Source organism: Schistocerca serialis, chromosome 5 (assembly GCF_023864345.2).
Source record: "Schistocerca serialis cubense isolate TAMUIC-IGC-003099 chromosome 5, iqSchSeri2.2, whole genome shotgun sequence".
NCBI classification, from domain to species: domain Eukaryota; kingdom Metazoa; phylum Arthropoda; class Insecta; order Orthoptera; family Acrididae; genus Schistocerca; species Schistocerca serialis.
This window is the reverse complement of record NC_064642.1, coordinates 35,618,434-35,637,459: the sequence shown is the minus strand read 5'-3', so window position 1 is coordinate 35,637,459 and position 19,026 is coordinate 35,618,434. Positions and strand designations below refer to the sequence as shown.

Here is a 19,026-nt window from a genome sequence, read left to right as displayed (position 1 = left end):
TAGCTCACGCCTTATAGAATGCTGGCTGAGCTCTGTCCACTGAACTTAGAGGAAATTGCCGCGGGCAGCGGCTGTACCGACCTGCAGCTGGCGCAGGACCTCGGCGTGCGCCGCCCGCAGCTCCTCGGCCTCCCGCAGGTCGGCGCCCAACTTGGTCAGGTCCGGCGCCGCCTCCAGCAGCTTCAGCTGCAGCCATTCTCCGCTCTGCAACACAAGAGGACGCACGCTGTCTTCAAGCTGCAACAACTTTCAAAAGTGGTGCCACTGTGCGAGCGAGGTGCGGGCGCCGTGGACCGCCGGACGCTGGAGGCCGGTTGACACGGTGGTGCCGAAAGTCATGGCATACCTCCTAATATCGTGTCGGACCTCCTTCCGTTAGTTAGTTACTTAGTTAGTTGGTTGCGTGTTCCATTGATAAATCGCACGGTACGGTATCCGTTATGATGTGGAATGTGTCAAGTGCACAAGAAATTCACATACATTTCTGTTATTTGCCCCTTTCCCTTTAAATGAACAAAATGCGTATACTATATTTATAGATTTATTTATTGCTATTCAAGAACTCATCTATGGTATAGAAGGACTTGTCAAGTAGATATGATTTCAATTTATTTTTGAAGCTATTACTGCTGTCTGTCAGACATTTTATTTCATCTGGTAATTTGTCGAGAATTTTTATAACAGCATATTTTACCCCTTTCTGTGTCAGAGATGGGATGAGTAAAGGATAGTGTAAGTCTTTCTTTTTTCTGGTATTATAATCATGAATGTCACTGTTGTTTTTAAACTGGTCCAGGTTGTTGAGAACAAATTTCATTAATGACTAAATGTACTGTGAGGCTGTTGTAACAATTCCCAATCTTTGCCTACAAGATGTGCGACTATGAACCCCACACATTATTCTAACCACTTTCTTTTGAGCAGTGAATACTTTTTGTCTAAATGTTGAGTTACCCCAAAATATTATTCCGTACGACATCAGAGAGTGAAAGTATGCAAAGTATGTTAGCTTACTAATTTCTATATCCCCAAAATTGGCAATTATTCTGATTGCAAAAGTTGCTGAACCTAGTCGCTTTAGAACATCCAAATACGAATTCTTTTACTGGATTAATAATTATGCGTGTATCATCAGCAAACAGTGTCAGTTCAGCTTCCTGTTTCAGATAGGAAAGGAGGTCGTTCACATATATCAAGAACAGAAGGGGACCCATGATTGAACCCTGTAAAACACCTAATGTAATTTCACCCCAGTTAAATGAAGTGGCAAACTTATTTAAATCACTCGGCACAGTGCAGCATCTTGGCGCTGCATTGGCTCAACACGTCTTTGGAAGTCCCCTGCAGAAATATTCATCCATACTGCCACAATTGCGAAGGTGTTGCCTGTGCACGATTGTGTGTAGGAACTGACCTCCGATTACATCTCATAAATACTCGATGAGATTCACGCAGGGTGATCTGGGTCGTCAAATCACTCGTCGGAATCGTCCAGAATGCTCTTCAAACCAATCGCGAACAATTGTGGTCCGGTGAAGTGGCGTATTGCCATCCACAAAAATTCCACCGTTGTCTGGCAACATGACATCCACGAATAGCTGCAAATGATCTGCAGGCAGCCGACCGTAACCATTTCCAGTCAATGATCGGTTCAGTTGGACCAGAGGACCCAGTCCATTCCATGTAAACACAGTCATCACCATTGTGGAGCCACCACCAGCTTGCACAGTGGCTTGTTGACAACGTGGATCCATGGCTTCGGGGGGTCTGCGTCACACTGCAACAATACCATCAGCTACAGCAAACCGAAATCGGGACTCATCTGACCAGGCTACGGTTTTCCAGTCGTCTGACGTCCAACCGGTATGGTCAGGAGTTCAGCAGAGGCGCTGTAGGCGATGTCTTGCTCTTAGCAAAGGCACTCGCGTCGATCGTCTGCTGCCACACCTCATTTATGCTGAATTCCGCCACACTATGCTAACAGGTACATTCGTCGTACGTCCGACATTGATTTCTGCTGTTATATCGCGCAGTGTTGCTTGTCTCTTAGCACTGACAACTCTACGCAAACGGCGCTGCTCTTGGTCGTTAAATGAAGGCCGTCGTCCAATGCATTGTCCGTGGTAAATATGGTATGTCCATGGTAAATACTCTTGAAACTGTGGCTCTCGGAATAATGAACTCTCTAACGATTTCCAAATTGTAATTTCCCATGCATCTAGCTACAACTACTATTCCGCTTTCAGAAATTCGCTTCGTGCGACCATAATCACGCTGAAAAACCAAACTTGTGGTGCATAAACGTCCTCATTGCCAGCACTGCTTCTCTCTGAAACCTGTCTGGGCTGTTTCTCACGGCATTGCTGTGAACGCAGATTGTTTCAAAATTTCCTCCACTGCGCCCTCTATTCTTATCATACAGCATATTACATTCACGGGTCCACCACGTTTGTTTCTGTGAGAGATAAATTACAACAGTTATCTATGTCAGTCAGTTTTGTTTCCTCCCACGACGTGTTTTGAGTGTTTATACCATTATCTTCAGGTGGATCAGTGGATTAATTCACATTTTTGTTTGTTGATTGTAGCCGGTTATCTACTTCGAGTTTCATATTGCTGTAGATAAGACGGGACTTAAGTATTGGACGCGGAATCTTAGTTGGTGCTAGATGCTTGAGACATTCCATTTTGGAAATTGTTAGAGAGTTCAATATTCCGAGAGCCACAGTTTCAAGAGTATGTCGAGAATACCATATTTACCACGGACATACCATATTTACCAGGGACAAAGCAGTCGACGACGGCCTTCACTTAACGACCAAGTGCAGCGGCGTTTGCGTTGAGTTGTCAGTGCTAAGAGACAAGCAACACTGCGCGATATAACAGCAGATTTCTTTTCTTTTTTTTTGTGGTTTTAGGGCGCACAACTTCAACGGTCATTAGCGCCCAGACTACGTTAGGAATGCACCGCGAGGCACAAGTTTAAAACAGCAACTAAAAGAGAAAACACGATAAAAGATCGACAGGCATAGGATTAAAAAACAGCATAATCAAATGTCCTTAGACAGGTTGGTCAAGTTGATAAAACGAAGAACGCGAGCAGCTGCTCCTGGGTCATCCGCTAAAATGGCATCGAGAGTACATGGCAGGCCAAGATCAAGACGCAGTGCAGTAAAATCCGGACAGGACGTTAAAATGTGGCGGACCGTCAGCAATTGCCCACATGGGCAGAACGGCGCCGGCGCAGCCGTCAGCAGATGGCGATGGCTGAATCGGCAGTGTCCAATTCGTAACCGGACCAAAACTACCTACTCCCGCCGAGAGGGGCGTGAGGGGGACGTCCAAGCCGCGGGAAGAGGTTTCAAGGCCCGAAGCATGTTGTCCGTAAGTGCAACCCAATCGGCATGCCACAGCGATAAAATGCGCCGACAAATGACCCTGCTACAATCTGATGAAGAGACACAACAAGAAGCTGTCCGAAGTTGGAGGACCGCAGCCTTGGCCGCGGCATCTGCAGCTTCGTTCCCACGGATACCGACATGGCCAGGAACCCACATAAAGCTAACCGGAGAACCGTCGTCCACCAGCTGCTGAAGAGAGCGTTGGATCCGGTGCACGAAAGGGTGAACCGGATACGGATCACTGAGGCTCTGGATGGCGCTCAGGGAATCGGAGCAGATGACATAAGCAGAATGTCGGTGGCGGCAGATATAAAGAACAGCCTGGTAGAGGGCAAAGAGCTCAGCTGTGAAGACCGAACAATGGCCATGGAGCCGGTATTTGAAACTTTGTGCCCCGACAATAAAAGAACAACCGACCCCGTCATTGGTATTAGAGCCATCTGTATAAATGAAGGTCATATTAATGAATTTCGAACGAAGTTCGACAAAACGGGAGTGGTATACCGAACCGGGGGTAACCTCCTTTGGGAGCGAGCTGAGGTCAAGGTGAACGCGAACCTGAGCCTGGAGCCAAGGTGGCGTGTGGCTCTCGCCCACTCTAAAGGTTGCAGGGAGTGAAAAATCAAGGTGTTGAAGGAGGCGACGAAAGCGAACTCCAGGGGGTAGCAGGGCAGAGACATACAACCCGTATTGACGGTCGAGAGAGTCGTCAAAAAAGGAACGATAAGACGGGTGGTCGGGCATTGACAGTAGCCGACAGGCATACCGACAAAGCACTATATATCGCGCCGGTAGGTCAGTGGCAATTCACCGGCTTCAGCATGAAGACTCCCGACGGGACTAGTATAAAACGCTCCGATCGCAAGACATGAACCCCGATGTTGTATGGAGTTGAGGCGGCGTAAGATGGACGGCCGTGCAGAGGAGTATACGAAGCTCCCATAATCCAGCTTTGAGCGGACGATCGACCGATATAGGCGAAGTAGGACGGTTCGATCCGCTCCCCACGACATACCACTGAGAACACGGAGGACATTTAGAGAACGGGTACAACGGGCAGCCAAATAAGACTCATGTGGAGACCAGCTAAGTTTCCTGTCAAATGTAAGACCTAAAAATTTTGTCGTCTCCACGAATGGGAGAGCAACGGGACCGAGTCGTAAGGACGGTGGGAGAAACTCTCTGTAGCCCCAGAAGTTAATACAGACCGTCTTCTCGGCAGAAAAACGGAAGCCATTGGCGACACTCCAGGAGTAAAGATGGTCAAGAGAACGCTGAAGACAGCGCTCCAGGAAACATGTACGCTGCGCGCTGCAATAGATGGTAAAATCGTCCACGAAAAGGGAGCCTGAAACATCAGCTGGGAGGCAATCCATTATTGGATTGATCGCTATGGCGAAGAGAGCGACGCCCTGTGGCACCCCATTCTCCTGGCGAAAGGTGTCTGACAGGACAGACCCCACACGTACCCTGAACTGTCGATTCATTAAAAAGGAACGAATAAAAAGAGGGAGGCGACCGCGAAGGCCCCATGTATGCATGGTGCGGAGAATGCCCGCCCTCCAACAGGTGTCGTAAGCCTTCTCCAAATCAAAGAACACAGCCGCGGCCGGGCGCTTCCGCAAGAAGTTATTCATAATGAAGGTCGACAAGGTAACCAGATGGTCAACAGCAGAGCGGCGCCTACGAAATCCACATTGTACACTGGTAAGTAAGCGTCGAGATTCGAGCAGCCAAACCAAACGAGAGTTAACCATTCGCTCCATCACCTTACAGACACAGCTGGTAAGCGAGATGGGTCGATAACTGGAAGGCAAGTGCTTGTCCTTCCGCGGCTTAGGAATCGGTACAACAATAGACTCGCGCCAGCATGCGGGAACATGTCCCTCAATCCAGATGCGATTATAAGTACGAAGAAGGAAACCTTTACCCGCAGGAGAAAGGTTCTTCAGCATCTGAATATGAATAGAATCAGGCCCTGAAGCGGCAGACCGTGACCGGGCAAGTGCATTTTCGGGTTCCCGCATGGTGAAAGGGGCATTATAAATTTCATGATTCGAGGAGCGGAAGTTAGGTGGCCTAGCCTCCTCTGCCTGTTTTCGGGGGAGGAAGGCAGGGTGGTAATGAGCGGAGCTCGAAACCTCTGCGAAAAAGCGGCCGAAGGCATTGGAGACATCCTCAGGGGCTACAAGGACGTCACTAGCGACCGTTAAGCCAGAAACTGGTGAGTGGGCCTTAGTGCCAGATAGCCGGAGCAGGCTACCCCAGACAACAGAAGAAGGAGTAAAACTGTTGAAGGTGCTTGTGAAAGCAGCCCAGCTGGCTTTCTTGCTTTCTTTAATAATACGACGGCACTGCGCACGTAATCGTTTATAAGTGATACAATTCGCCACTGTAGGGTGGCGTTTAAAGGTGCGTAAAGCACGTCGACGAGCACGTAAAGCGTCTCTACATGCTGCGGTCCACCAGGGGACCGGTACGCGACGTGGAGAAGAAGTAGTGTGAGGGATGGAATATTCAGCAGCAGTGAGAATGACTTCCGTGAGGTGTGCGACCTGACTATCGCAGCTTGTGAAGGTTTGATCCTGAAAGGTCGCCCTGGAAGAGAAGAGCCCCCAGTCTGCTTTGGAGATGTTCCAACTAGTTGAGCACGGAGAGGGGGTATGCTGCAGGAGATGGATAACACACGGGAAGTGGTCGCTCGAATATGTATCAGAAAGGGCATACCACTCAAACCGGCGTGCAAGTTGGGTAGTACATATAGAGAGGCCTAAATGGGAATAGGTGTGAGATGTGTTCGAAAGAAAAGTAGGGGCGCCAGTATTGAGACAGACAAGATTGAGCTGGTTGAAAAGGTCTGCTAACAGGGAGCCCTTCGGGCAGGATGCTGGAGAGCCCCAAAGGGGATGGTGGGCATTGAATTCTCCAGTTAACAAAAATGGTGCAGGTAGCTGAGCAATAATTTGCATCATGTCTGCCCTGGTAACGGCAGACGACGATGGAGTGTAAACGGTACAAATGTAAAATGTAAAAGTGGGGAGAGTAATTCGGACGGCAACTGCCTGCAGGCCGGTGTGCAATATGATGGGATCGTAGTAAATATCATCCCGGACCAGCAACATAACCCCTCCATGAGCCGGAATACCTACCACAGGGGGTAGGTCAAAACGCACAGAGGTGTAGTGTGCCAAGGCAATGTGATCGCATGGGCGTAGCTTCGTTTCCTGGAGGGCTACGACGAGTGGACGGTGCAAGCGGAGCAGCAACTTCAAGTCCTCTCGGTTGGAGCGAATGCTGCGAATATTCCAGTGAATAAGTGCCATCGTGAGAAGAAAAGGAAGATGAAAGAAGGGGTCACCTCGAAGGCCGCTGAGGGCCTGGCTTCGAGCGAGCACTGCCGCCGCTATCAGTAGGCGGACAGTCATCGTCCATTGGTTCTATAGGTTCATCGGCCATCTCGTTAAGAAGGCCGGGAGGAGGAGCTTCCTCCGCCGGTGGACGGCCAGATGCTCGGCTACCAGCGGTGCGGCCAGGCGAAACGGATGACGGCCTGGGGCGGCAACCGCTGGGTGGCGCAGGAGAAGAAATGCGCCGTGGCGGAGAAGGAGAACTGTGCTTCCTATGAGCCTTCTTGGAAGGTCGTTTAGTGGAAGTACTGGTCGACGGCTGGGAGTTCGAGGCACGTAGGAAGTCTGCACGGGACAGTTCCTTCTTGAAGGCCCGTGCATCTGTGTCTTCGTCTTGGCAGAAGCTGATGAAGGTGCTTGTGTCTGAGGGGTGACGGGAGGAAGAGGAGACGTCGACCGCGCGATCTTAGCACTGGCCGAACGGACGACCGTGGTGCTGAAGGTCAGATCGCATGTCTGCGTCGCCACCTCCCTGGTAGTCCGAGGAGAGGCGAGGACAGTACTGTATTTTCCCGCTGGGAGCAGCGTGGGCTTCCTACTAGCAAATAGCTTGCGAGCAGCCGAGGTGGGCACTTTCTCTTTGACCCGAATTTCTTGGATACAGCGTTCTTCCTTGTAGATGGGACAGTCGCGGGAGGACGCTGCATGGTCACCCTGACAATTCACGCAACGAGGAGACGGAGGTGGACAGTCACCCTCATGGGCATCCCTGCCACAAGTGACACATTTAGCCGCATTGGAACAAGACTGGCGAGTGTGATTAAAACGCTGACGCTGGTAGCAGCGCGTAGGTGTCGGGACATAGGGGCGAACAGAAATAAACTCGTAGCCCGCTTTGATACGCGACGGCAGCTGAACACTATCAAAGGTCAAGAAAAGTGTCCGGGTCGGTACAAAGTCATTGTTGACCTTTTTCATGACCCTATGGACAGCCGTCACGCCCTGCTCAGCGAGGAAAGACTGAATCTCCTCGTCAGTCAATCCGTCGAGTGATCGAGTATATACCACACCACGAGACGAATTCAAAGTGCGGTGAGCCTCCATCCGGACAGGGAACGTGTACAGGAGTGTGGCCCGAAGCAGTTTTTGTGCCTGAAAGGCGCTCTCAGTTTCTAGTAACAAGGTACCATTACGCAACCTGGTACACGACTTGACAGATCCGGCTATGGCATCTACGCCCTTCTGGATAACGAAAGGGTTGACAGAGGAAAAATCCTTGCCGTCCTCAGATCGAGAAACTACGAGGAACTGTGGGGCAGGCGGTAGTACTTTTGTCACTGGTGGCTGGTCAAGTTTCCGTTTATGGGCAGAAGTCGAGAGAGAAGAAGAAGAGAAATCCATTGCGGAGGAATCCCCCATGATTGCCAGCGTCTCCGATGGCGCGCTCCTTCCTTGTGGGGACCCTCTCAGAGGGCACTCCCGCCTTAGGTGAATGTTTACACCTCAGGTCACACCTCCCGAGAAACAGACGGAGGGACCAATCGGCATGGTCAGAAGGTATCAGCTCAGGCAATCACCCCTCCCTGGGCCTGGCCTTTACCAGGGGGTACGTGCGTGCCTTACTTGTCTACCCAGGGCGGGCAATTACGCGTTACCCCGTCACCGGCTACGCGTGGGTCGGCCTTCAGGCGCGCACAGGGAGGAGGGAAGAAGAGGAAAAAGAAGAGAGAGAGGACAGACTGTCTCAAACGCCGAGGCGGAGACCAGAGAAGGCAAGGAGAAAAAGGCAAGGAGAAGAAGGCAAGGAGAAGAAGGCAAGGGAAAGAGTAAGGAAGACAGTGAGATGGAGAAGAACAAAGAAAGGAACCAACCAAAGGAAGGAAGAAACGAGAAGAAGTGAAAAACCAAAATGACCGCAAATATAGGTCGTGGAACCGTCCGTCTCCGGACGCAGGCGCTAACTACCCCCGTGAGGGGGATGGACTCCTTTTAGTCGCCTCTTACGACAGACAGGAATACCTCGGGCCTATTCTAATCCCCGGACCCGCAGGGGGATATAACAGCAGAAATCAATGTCGGACGTACGACGAATGTACCTGTTAGCATAGTGTGGCGGAATTCAGCATAAATGAGGTGTGGCAGCAGACGACCGACGCGAGTGCCTTTGCTAAGAGCAAGACATCGCCTACAGCGCCTCTGCTGAACTCCTGACCATACCGGTTGGACGTCAGACGACTGGAAAACCGTAGCCTGATCAGATGAGTCCCGATTTCGGTTTGCTGTAGCTGATGGTATTGTTGCAGTGTGACGCAGATCCCCCGAAGCCATGGACCCAGGTTGTCAACAAGCCACTGTGCAAGCTGGTGGTGGCTCCATAATGGTGTGGGCTGTGTTTACATGGTATGAGCTGGGTCCTCTGGTCCAACTCAACCGATCATTGACTGGAAATGGTTATGTCTGACTACTTGGAGACTGTTTGCAGCCATTCGTGGATGTCATGTTCCCAGATAACGATGGAATTTTTTTTTGGATGACAATACGCCGTTTCACCGGACCACAATTGTCCGCAATTGGTTTGAAGAACATTCTGGACGATTCCGACGAATGGTTTGACCACTCAGACCACCCTACATGAATCTCATCGAACATTTATGAGATATAATCGAGAGGTCAGTACTTGCACAAAATCCTGCACAAAAAACTTCTGCAATTATGGACGACTACAGAGTCAGCACGGCTCAGGGGACTCCCAATGAGTTGTTGAGTCACGCCACGTCGAGCTGCTTGACTGTACCGGGCAAACCGAGACCCGACACGATATTAGGAGGCATCCGATGACTTTTGTCACCACAGTGTGTTTCTCTTTTTCAGAAAAGCTTTTAGTGCTACTGCCAGTCTGTGTTTTACGTCCTTTCTACTTCGGCGTGCATATTTTGCTTCTGAAATAGCAAAAACCAGTTACTACTTTCAGTGTCTCTACTAATTTCAGTGTCTCATTTCCTAATCTGATTTCGTCAGCACCGCCTGATTTAATTCGCCTATTTTTCTTTAGTGTTGTTTTACTTTTATCGTTATTCATCTTATCAGCTCATGTTTGCGCAGTCCGAGTTTCTGATGCCTCTCTAATTAGCTCTTCGTCTAAGGGACGGTAAACCCTAATCTTCCTGAAGCTTCCTGGCAGATCAAAATTATCTGCCGGACCAGAACTCGAACCTGGAACGATTACCTTCCGCGGGCAAGTGATCTACTAGCTGCGGTATCCGAACACGATTCACAGCCCGCCCTCACAGCTTCACTTCCGCCAGTACCTCATCTGCTACCTTCAAAACATCACCAAAGTTCTCACGCGTACTTTGCGGAATTAGCATTCCCCGAAGAAAGGATATCGGGGAGAGACGGCAAAACCGCACCCTAGGCGATTGGAGATTGTTTCCAGAATGAGATTTTCACTCTGCAGCGGAGTGTGCGCTGATTTGAAAATTCCCGGCAGATTAAAACTGTGTGCCGGATCGGTTCTCAAACGTGGGACCTTCCTGACAACTTCTGTGAAATTTGTAAGGTGGGAGAAAAGGTACTGGCGGAACTGAAGCTGTGACGACGTGTCGTGAGTCGTGCTGGGGTAGCTCAGTCACTAGAGTATTCGTCCACGAAAGGCCGGAGGTTCCAGGTCCGCGTGCTGGTCTGGCCCACGATTTTAATCTGCCGGGCACTTCCAAATCAGCGCACACTCCGCTGCAGAGTGACCCTTCATTCCTACTGTTCCTCCTTTCCAACAGACGTTTTATATTTGCAGACTCATTGATTTCGAAAGACGGCCAGACACTTGCTCACCTTCCAGCTTATCTGAGGCACGAAGTTTATTCTAGTTATACATTATTGATTCTTATAAATTTATAAATTATAGAGTGCAGTAAGGAGTCCTCCTTTTTAAATTTTATTATGCAAATCCAGATTTCGGCTAGTAGCTAGCCATTCTCAATGCGCTATTTTTTTATTCTCAGTGCATCTACGTCCCTGTTGTTCGGGCGTCAGTCACAGTTCTTTGAATATTAGTAGTATTCATGCACTAAGAATAAAAAAAAACGCATTGAGAATGGCTAGCTACTAGCCGAAATCTAGATTTGCACAATAAAATCTAAAAAGGACGACTGATTGCTGCACTCTATAATCTATAACTCACATAGAGTCGCTGAGTGCATCCACTTTCCGAGTGGAAGGTAAACTGATGATTATTGATTCTTTCTAGCTTTTGCTTCGGTAAGAGAGAGTACCAGAGAAGCAAAAGGGAACTGAGAGAGGCCCGCCCTTTGGCCGCATACTAGGAGCTGAAACAACAGATTTTCAGTTACATCGGTTATTTTCAACGACAGTTTAACCTGAGCGTGAAAACTGCTCAAAATAACCGATTTCTAAAATAACCGATTTTCTGTTTTTTGTTCCCATTATTTCCCATAATAAACGTAGAAATCGAACAAAGACAGAAAAATTTTTTCTCTCTCAGTTTCAAAGTACACGGAATCAAAATACTAAATTAAGTAGGCAAATAAAAAGAAAACTCAGTCCGACGCCGTTCGCTGCTCTTTCTCGAAAAGTGATAAATAGCTGAATACTAGAAAAGGAATCACCAGTATTCTCCTAATGATACTGGTTTTTTGAAATTACGCTCAAAAATCATGTTGTAATTGGGGATCATATCAGTATCTGCGCATCAGGAATAGTAAATGCTAAAGGGTGAAAACTGAGGTTGGAGGACTGTATGTTTCGTGTTAATTTGTCTATTTTCAAGGGCTACAAGCAGATGAAAGCATATTAAGTACACAGGAAACAAATTAGCTATTCTTTTTTTATTGTAAACTGTGAATGAACTGTCAAGTTATAAGTTTTCTCCTTACATGATGCCGCAAGTTTGTTGTGGCTCCTGCCGTTCTCAATCTTTTAAAGCAAAAGGAGCACTGTACTTTACTGATACCGCAGCAACGACGACAGCTTGAATCTGTCATACAGACCAGGTGGGGAAAATCTTGCAATGTACAAGTGTACCATCCAATAGGCCGCGCCACATAGTAACAGGTACATATTGTCTCAGTAGTGTTGTGCCAATCCTTATTCCATGTGTTTGTTGCTCTATTTTGACGGCATTGTTATTAAAATAACGCTAATCGCTTTTCCCGTTTTCTATAATAACGCGATATTTCAAAGAAATGGAAATTTTACGAATAAAAGTTACTCGATTTTTAAAAAAGGCTTATTGAGAAACGAAATAATTTAGCACAGTATAATTTTACATATCCCTTACTATCAAAATGTTTGTAGATGTACAGAAAGCAAATATCCTATGATGAACTAACTACTCTGGTGTTGTCAACGTTTATATAACCTCGCGAGGGTCGAAGCATTGTGTTAGCAGATAACTGTCACTTATCTTGTTGTGACTGCTTCATTGTCTAGGGTGTTGGTTCCTGTTTATGATTTCCAATTAATACGTCCAAGGTTTATTGTTCCAGTAAAAGTCGCTGGAATATTGTTGGTTGTTTACAAATGGTTCAAATGGCTCTGAGCACTATGGGACTTCACATCTGAGGTCATCAGTCGCCTAGAACTTAGAACTACTTAAACCAAACTAACCTAAGGACATCGCACACATCCATGCCCGAGGCGGGATTCGAAACTGCGACCGTGGCGGTCGCGCGGTTCCAGACTGAAGCGCCTAGAACCGCTCGGCCACCACAGCCAGCGGTTGTTTACATCATCAGTATTTATTCATACATTCTTGACACTTTCTACAACACCACTTGTTAAGTAAACGAATTGTACAACGTTTCAACACAACACAAAGAACGTGATAGTTACACTGAACAATCTCGACAACTTGAACTATTATGGCGCGATTGGGGCCTAAAATTTCTACAAGCATCACATACATAGCTTCCAGATCCTTCTAGAAGAGGATGTAGTTGAAATGAATTTTATTATGATTGTCTTAATTGACATTAGTTTTCAGTTATAATTTACTTAATATTTTCAAGAAAAGGTTATTTATATAAAGTTTTGTGCGCCTAATAAATAATAATGAAGGTCGCAATTTTGACAATCAGCTTCCAGTCTTTGTATAATTGCCGACTGAATTATCGATTATAAAATTAGCTGAATCAAAAATGAAAACAGAAATTTTGTTTGGATGAAAAGTAAAGAATAATAATATTACTTTCTATGAAGGTAGTTTTTGACACATTTAGGTTAACAACTACGATTATAATTTTCATGATTCAAGATCATTGTTGCTAAATGGAACGATATTAAAAATAGAATTATATTATCAGAAAAGTGTGTTGGTGATCAAATATATACAAAATTATCTTTATGTGTGAAATATGTAATTTAAGTATAAAAATAAGATCAGGCCGAAATTTGTACGGTATCGAACATTTCAACTGAAGTACAGGTTCTGAGGAGACAAGATTCATCTGCCACTTTTGGTTAATTAATGTTTTGGTTCTTTTTTTACCGGGTTATTAGCAAAAAATGAGACACCTATTATAACAGAGAGCAAACAATACCGAAAAAAGCGGTTACTCAGAACTAAGGTCCCGCTACCGTTTCTTCCCCGTCCCTGCCACACACGCCAGGCAGTGGCAACACCGACTCAAAGGAAGGCCTCGGCGTTTGTTCGTGACGTCACGTCAGCTAGGCACGGCGAACGCCAGGTCTGTTGCAGGCAGAAACGCCTGGGCGTGCTTATCACTACAAATCTCTTATTTTTGGATAAATTGTTTGGTATTGTTTTGGATTCTGCAGTTTTATTTGTTCAAATGGTTCAAATGGCTCTGAGCACTATGGGACTTAACTACTGAGGTCATCAGTCCCCTAGAACTTAGAACTACTTAAACCTAACTAACCTAAGGACATCAGACACATCCATGCCCGAGGCAGGATTCGAACCTGCGACCGTAGCGGTCACGCGGTTCCAAACTGACGCGCTTAGAACCGCACGGCCACACCGGCCGGCAGTTTTATTTGTATTCAGTGACTTGTGCAACCAGTGAAATCCATAATTCATCACACTTCTTAGCAAAGCATATACTGCTATACTTGAATGTCAGTTAACTTTTAGTTTGCTGCACAGTCAGCACATATTCTACAGTCCTTTTATCACCGAGGGATCTGAAATTGTGTTAACATGCATAGCGGGTTTCATAGGTATTCTTTCTTATTAGTGAAAGAGTTGTATGTCAAAAATTTAAATTTGTATGGAGTGTTAGCACCTGGGACTATTTTTATTATAGTCATAATGATGGTATCTCCCTGACACAGGAAAATGAGAAACTATTGGCGGTAGTTGACCAACACACATTGTTCTGAGAGATTTCTGCAATCAATTAATTGTGCAATTCATTACACTTCTTAACAAATAGTGTACTCCTGATCTTAAACTTCCACCTGTTTTAAGGATTGACATACAAAAACCAACTTCATGGTCCAGCACCAACAGAATTCGTGCTTCTTTATCTTATTTGTAAATCTCAGGAAGTTACGTTTGTACCGGGTTGCTTTTACAAGAAAATGTGAACATATTGGTGCCCTTCTTTAGGTATCTTGGTTAACTATGGGGTGAGGAGCACTGAATGTTAATGAAATATCTTGCGATTGTACACGTTGAGGGAGGGGGTGGGAGACAGAAGAAGAGGCAAGAGAGAGATACTTGCTTTATCAAATAAAATTGTTTTATCCTATAAACTTTCTCCTTTCAATTGCAAGATGGGAATATTTATCTTTTCTAATGTGCACGTTTAAAAAAAGTTTAAGCTCAGCAGTATTTTCGATGTATGAAGCTGTTTTGGTTCCTGTTTACAATTTCTTTCGTTGAAAACGACTGTAATCAAATGACTGGCAACAGTTGGACATTTAGACATGTAAATTAGTTCACATTTCCAGTGCCGATATCAAACGAAAATAAATAAATAAAAGAAACGAATTCATTGTAAGGGGGTTGGGTTAAGTTTTGATAACAAAATGGATTAAGTCAATATAGTTACTTGAACGTAAAACTTCCGAAACTTGCAATGGGGAAAAGCATCTTCTCATATTGATCTACGTTTGTTTCGACAGGATTCAGTAATACAGGACTATGATCTTCATTTGTAGCTTTACGATAGTAAGAAAATCTTTCATCTGATAAAACTGCAGAATCCAAAACAATACCAAACATTTTGTCCAAAAATAAGAGATTTATAGTGATAAGCACTCCCAGGCGTTTCTGCCTGCAACAGACCCGGCGTTCGCCGTGCCTAGCTGACGTGGCGTCACCAACAAGCGCCGAGGCCCTCCTTTGAGTCGGTGTTGGCAGCGGCCGCGCGTGCTGCGGCGGTGTTCCGGTCCAGTGGCGGCGCCGCTGCTGCCGGCTGGTCCTCTCCTCCAGCGCCGCCGCCGCCGCCGCCGCCTCCTCAACAGGCGGCGCGTGCGCTACGCCCTGCCGCTACCCGCCTTCCAGTCCGGCCGCCTCTCCACTTCCCCGCATTTTCCAGGAATCCCACCGCTTTTTCCTTATCTTGCAAGCTGCGCAAGCCAGCGTACTTTATACTCTGCCCACCACACACTCAGTTTCCTGTCTCGTTAATCTTGTTTTGTCGAACGAAGTCACGTCCGACGTTTTTCATCATTGCAGCACGGGGCGCTGCTATTCATTAGACCTCGTGACTAGCATATCGTATACAGCGTACGCTTCGATATAATTATGTTGAATTCTCCGCGCTCGCTTTTTTTGCTGATCTGAGGTCGACTGCAAGCAGTTTATATGAGCTAAGTCCGGGACAGTTGGACCAGTGGGTGAGAGGGACCAGTGGCGTGTTTCACAAATGCGCCGATACTTGTGGTGCAGATGTGTTGCTGTTACCTTAGTTTCACTTCTGAAGAAAAATCCCATTCTCTGTTCATGTAAGCCCAAAAATTATGAAACTAACTTGAAATGGCCACCGATTTCGCTGCCTACAGACAGAAGTCGATATGGTCCATCTCTCCCAGACAATCGGGAGAGATAGACCACTGTTATTTGGAAGAGATGGAGCACTTGTTTTAAAGTGAGTGAGCACTATTAAATTTAGGTTCAAGGCATGTGGAATAGCCCCAGTGAAGACTGCCGTAGTCGCAGACTACACTTATTTGTAAGAAGATACGTCTGTGTCAACAAATCGAAGAGTAGAATCTCACACACAGACCAATCAACCAATTGAAAAGCTCATCGAGAGACCCGGTAATCTCAAGCACAGCAGAAGAGCAGAGCTGTGGCCACAACTCAGATTCCTCCACATTCCACTCCTACTAAACCTGAAACTTCCAAGATTATCATTTCAAACCTGACTGCTCCTAAGCCAACACACGCTAAACTTTTGGAAGATACGTCACATGCTCCTTCTATTCATAAAACCACGAATTTTAGGAGGAAGACTCCCACTGTATCCAAGTGTCTAAACTCTGCTGAAATACTGAAACTGTAAATTAAAGAGGGTAACGAAAGAAAGCAAAAAGAAAAAGGCTCAAAAAGATCACCAAAGGGTACTAATGGAGAGTAAACAGACTGAAGAAACTATAAAAAGTGCAGTAACTAGCTAACCGTGTTCATCAGATTCAGACATTGCAGAAGGTTCCAAAAATGGAGGGATGATGATGAATTTGCTGGGTGATTTGAAATCTATTACGAAACTAACAAAAATGACCGTTGGATTCAGTGTGTTTCTTTTTCACGGTGACCACACGAATGTTGTTCAACATTTGGTAATAAGTGTAATTGCTGTGGTAAGAGACAAGTACACTAATGCTTGAACAAAACCAACAACTCATTACAAAAGCCAGTGTTAAATCAAGATTCATAATAAACCGGTAATATTGTTTCGGACTAAAACACTTAATAGTATAATTCTCTATTCATTACAACATCTTCCACATAAAATATGTAATTTCAATTGACTCTTTTCCTCATCTATAGCCATTTTCATATGGTCCATCTTTCCCACTACACTGGTCCATTTCGCCCATACACCTACGCGTGAGATGGACCGCTCAGGAACATTTTCATTTTATCATATATCTTGTCTTTTAGGTGCCAATTCCTCAGAACTATATTGTACTTAAAACTGTATGATACTCTATACGAGCATGCTACGAGAAGTCGAAAAGATTGAAAAATAGCCGGCCGCAGTGGCCGAGCGGTTCTAGGCACTACAGTCCGGAACCGCGCGACCGCTACGGTCGCAGGTTCGAATCCTGCCTCGGGCATGGATGTGTGTGATGTCATTAGGTCAGTTAGGTTTAATTAGTTCTAAGTTCTAGGGGACTGATGTCCTTAGAAGTTAAGACCCATAGTGCTCACAGCCATTTGAACCATTGAAAAATACAGAAATTTTACGCTGAGGGAAAGAAGTGGTCCAGCTCTCTCTATCCTATGTGTAAGCACATGTTTCAACAGCAAGGCTCTTTGTTCGTTGTTCCTTAAATTTTCTCGCAATAATAGTTACTTCTGCTGTAACATAACAGACGCTCTCACCCACAGAGGAAAATTACTTCAAATTATGTGCCTCTTTCTACATCATTCTTTTTTCTTATATTTACTTTACCAGTTTTCGCCGTGTGATTTAAGTTTTGCTAGTCGATACCCCTTTCATAAATTATCCGCAGCATTATTAAGTGTGAGAACCAGCTCTCATTCGCAGTGACATAATAACTTCATGTAGGTTAGTTCTTACGAAGAAGAAGACAGCAAACAGCCACTATTAATACTGCTATTTATTTAGGTAAATAGCGCCGTAACCGGTTTCGAACTGGCAAGTTCATCATCAGACGGCTGTTCACATGATTTGCAAGATACACTTTACATAATCGTCGGTTTTCGATTTTTATTCTTCTACTGTGGCGAAATATTCTTGGTGTGTTGGTGCCGTCGAAAATTCCGTGCGATTTTGTTGCGAAGTTGCAATATGGTGATGTACAAATTACTTAAGTGCTGGATATATTTTGGAATATTTGAAAAATACAACCCATACTTTCATCATCCATTAGTTGAGACTGAGAGCATTAGAAACTTGCAACAAACTTTTCACATATTTTTAAATCTTCATGAAACTTTTCTCGCTGATGACCCCCACAAAATGACGAAAGGAAGAAAGTTCATCGCTTCTACATTGTCGCTTTTCATGCAGTAAAACTTCCGCATGAAGCATGTCGTTTTAATTTATCACTTCTTTAGTATTAACTGTATTCGCCACACATGTTGCACACAGCATTCACATATACCACTGAATGTACTAGTAAAAATATACCACTGCACGACACATTGTTCAGGAGATAATGGCGTCATAAACACTAGAGGCGTCAAAAACAGCCGCATCATGCATGACGTTTTAATTTATTCTGTCTTTCCTACTAACTCTGTTCTCAACACATTTCGTGTACAGCTCATAGTGACGTCGTAAATACTGACCTGCGTGAAATTGAAACTGCAGGACGAAGGCCTATTGAGATGCAGGTGAAATGTGTGGACAAATACGTGCGTAATATGTCAAATATATCTGACATGTGCATACGTAGGAAAAGCCAAGGGTAAAAAGCTCATCGTAAGCCCCTCGAACCATTTCAAACGAATCTGGTACACACATTTGTTACAATCTGAAAAGAAATTCTGTTGGGGTAAAAGCCTCAAGCCTCGTATAGGGGTGTGCGTGTTAACGCGGAGAGAGAAGGGGAGGGAAGAGATGGAGAGGGAGCGACGGCGAAGGAGGAGATGGGCTCAGATAGGAGGAGGAGGAGATGGGAGGGGGAAATGGATAGACAGAGGGAGAGCAGAAGATGGACAGAAAAAGGGGAGAAGCAGAGGGACAGAGGGAGGGATGAGGAGGAGATGGTCAGAGAAATGAAAAGAAGAAAAGAGATGAACAGGGAGAGCAGCGAGGTGAAGATGGAATTAGAGCAGGCAGGAGCAAGTGGACAGAGAGAGAGGAAAACAGGAGACGAACTGATAGAAAAGTGGAACAAATATATACCCGGGCAACGCCAGGTACTCAGCTAGTAATTGCATAAAGCCTGATATGAGAGCCGTGCTCAACCTACTTTTCGATACGCACTTAATTTAAAATGCATGCTCAAGACATTAAGGTCTCATAGTCGGTGAATGTCGAAATACCTCGATACAGACGATCTGTTTCAAAGTTCACATTTCTGTAATGATTTTAAACTTTTTCAGCCATTTTATCCACGGGACAGCGCTGTTCAGGAAATATATTACAAAAAGC

The 19,026-nt window shown here is 45.7% G+C and overlaps 1 protein-coding gene across 4 annotated transcripts in view; it reads right to left on the bottom strand.

The window, feature by feature from the left end:
• LOC126481027 (titin) overlaps positions 1 to 19,026 on the bottom strand; it is an 804,028-nt gene that overhangs the window by 409,998 nt on the left and 375,004 nt on the right. For all 4 annotated transcript variants that reach the window (XM_050104491.1, XM_050104492.1, XM_050104490.1 and 1 more), the window contains one exon: positions 82 to 204. In XM_050104491.1, coding sequence (XP_049960448.1) covers positions 82 to 204 — 123 coding nt within the window. The remainder of the gene's footprint in view (positions 1 to 81; positions 205 to 19,026) is intronic.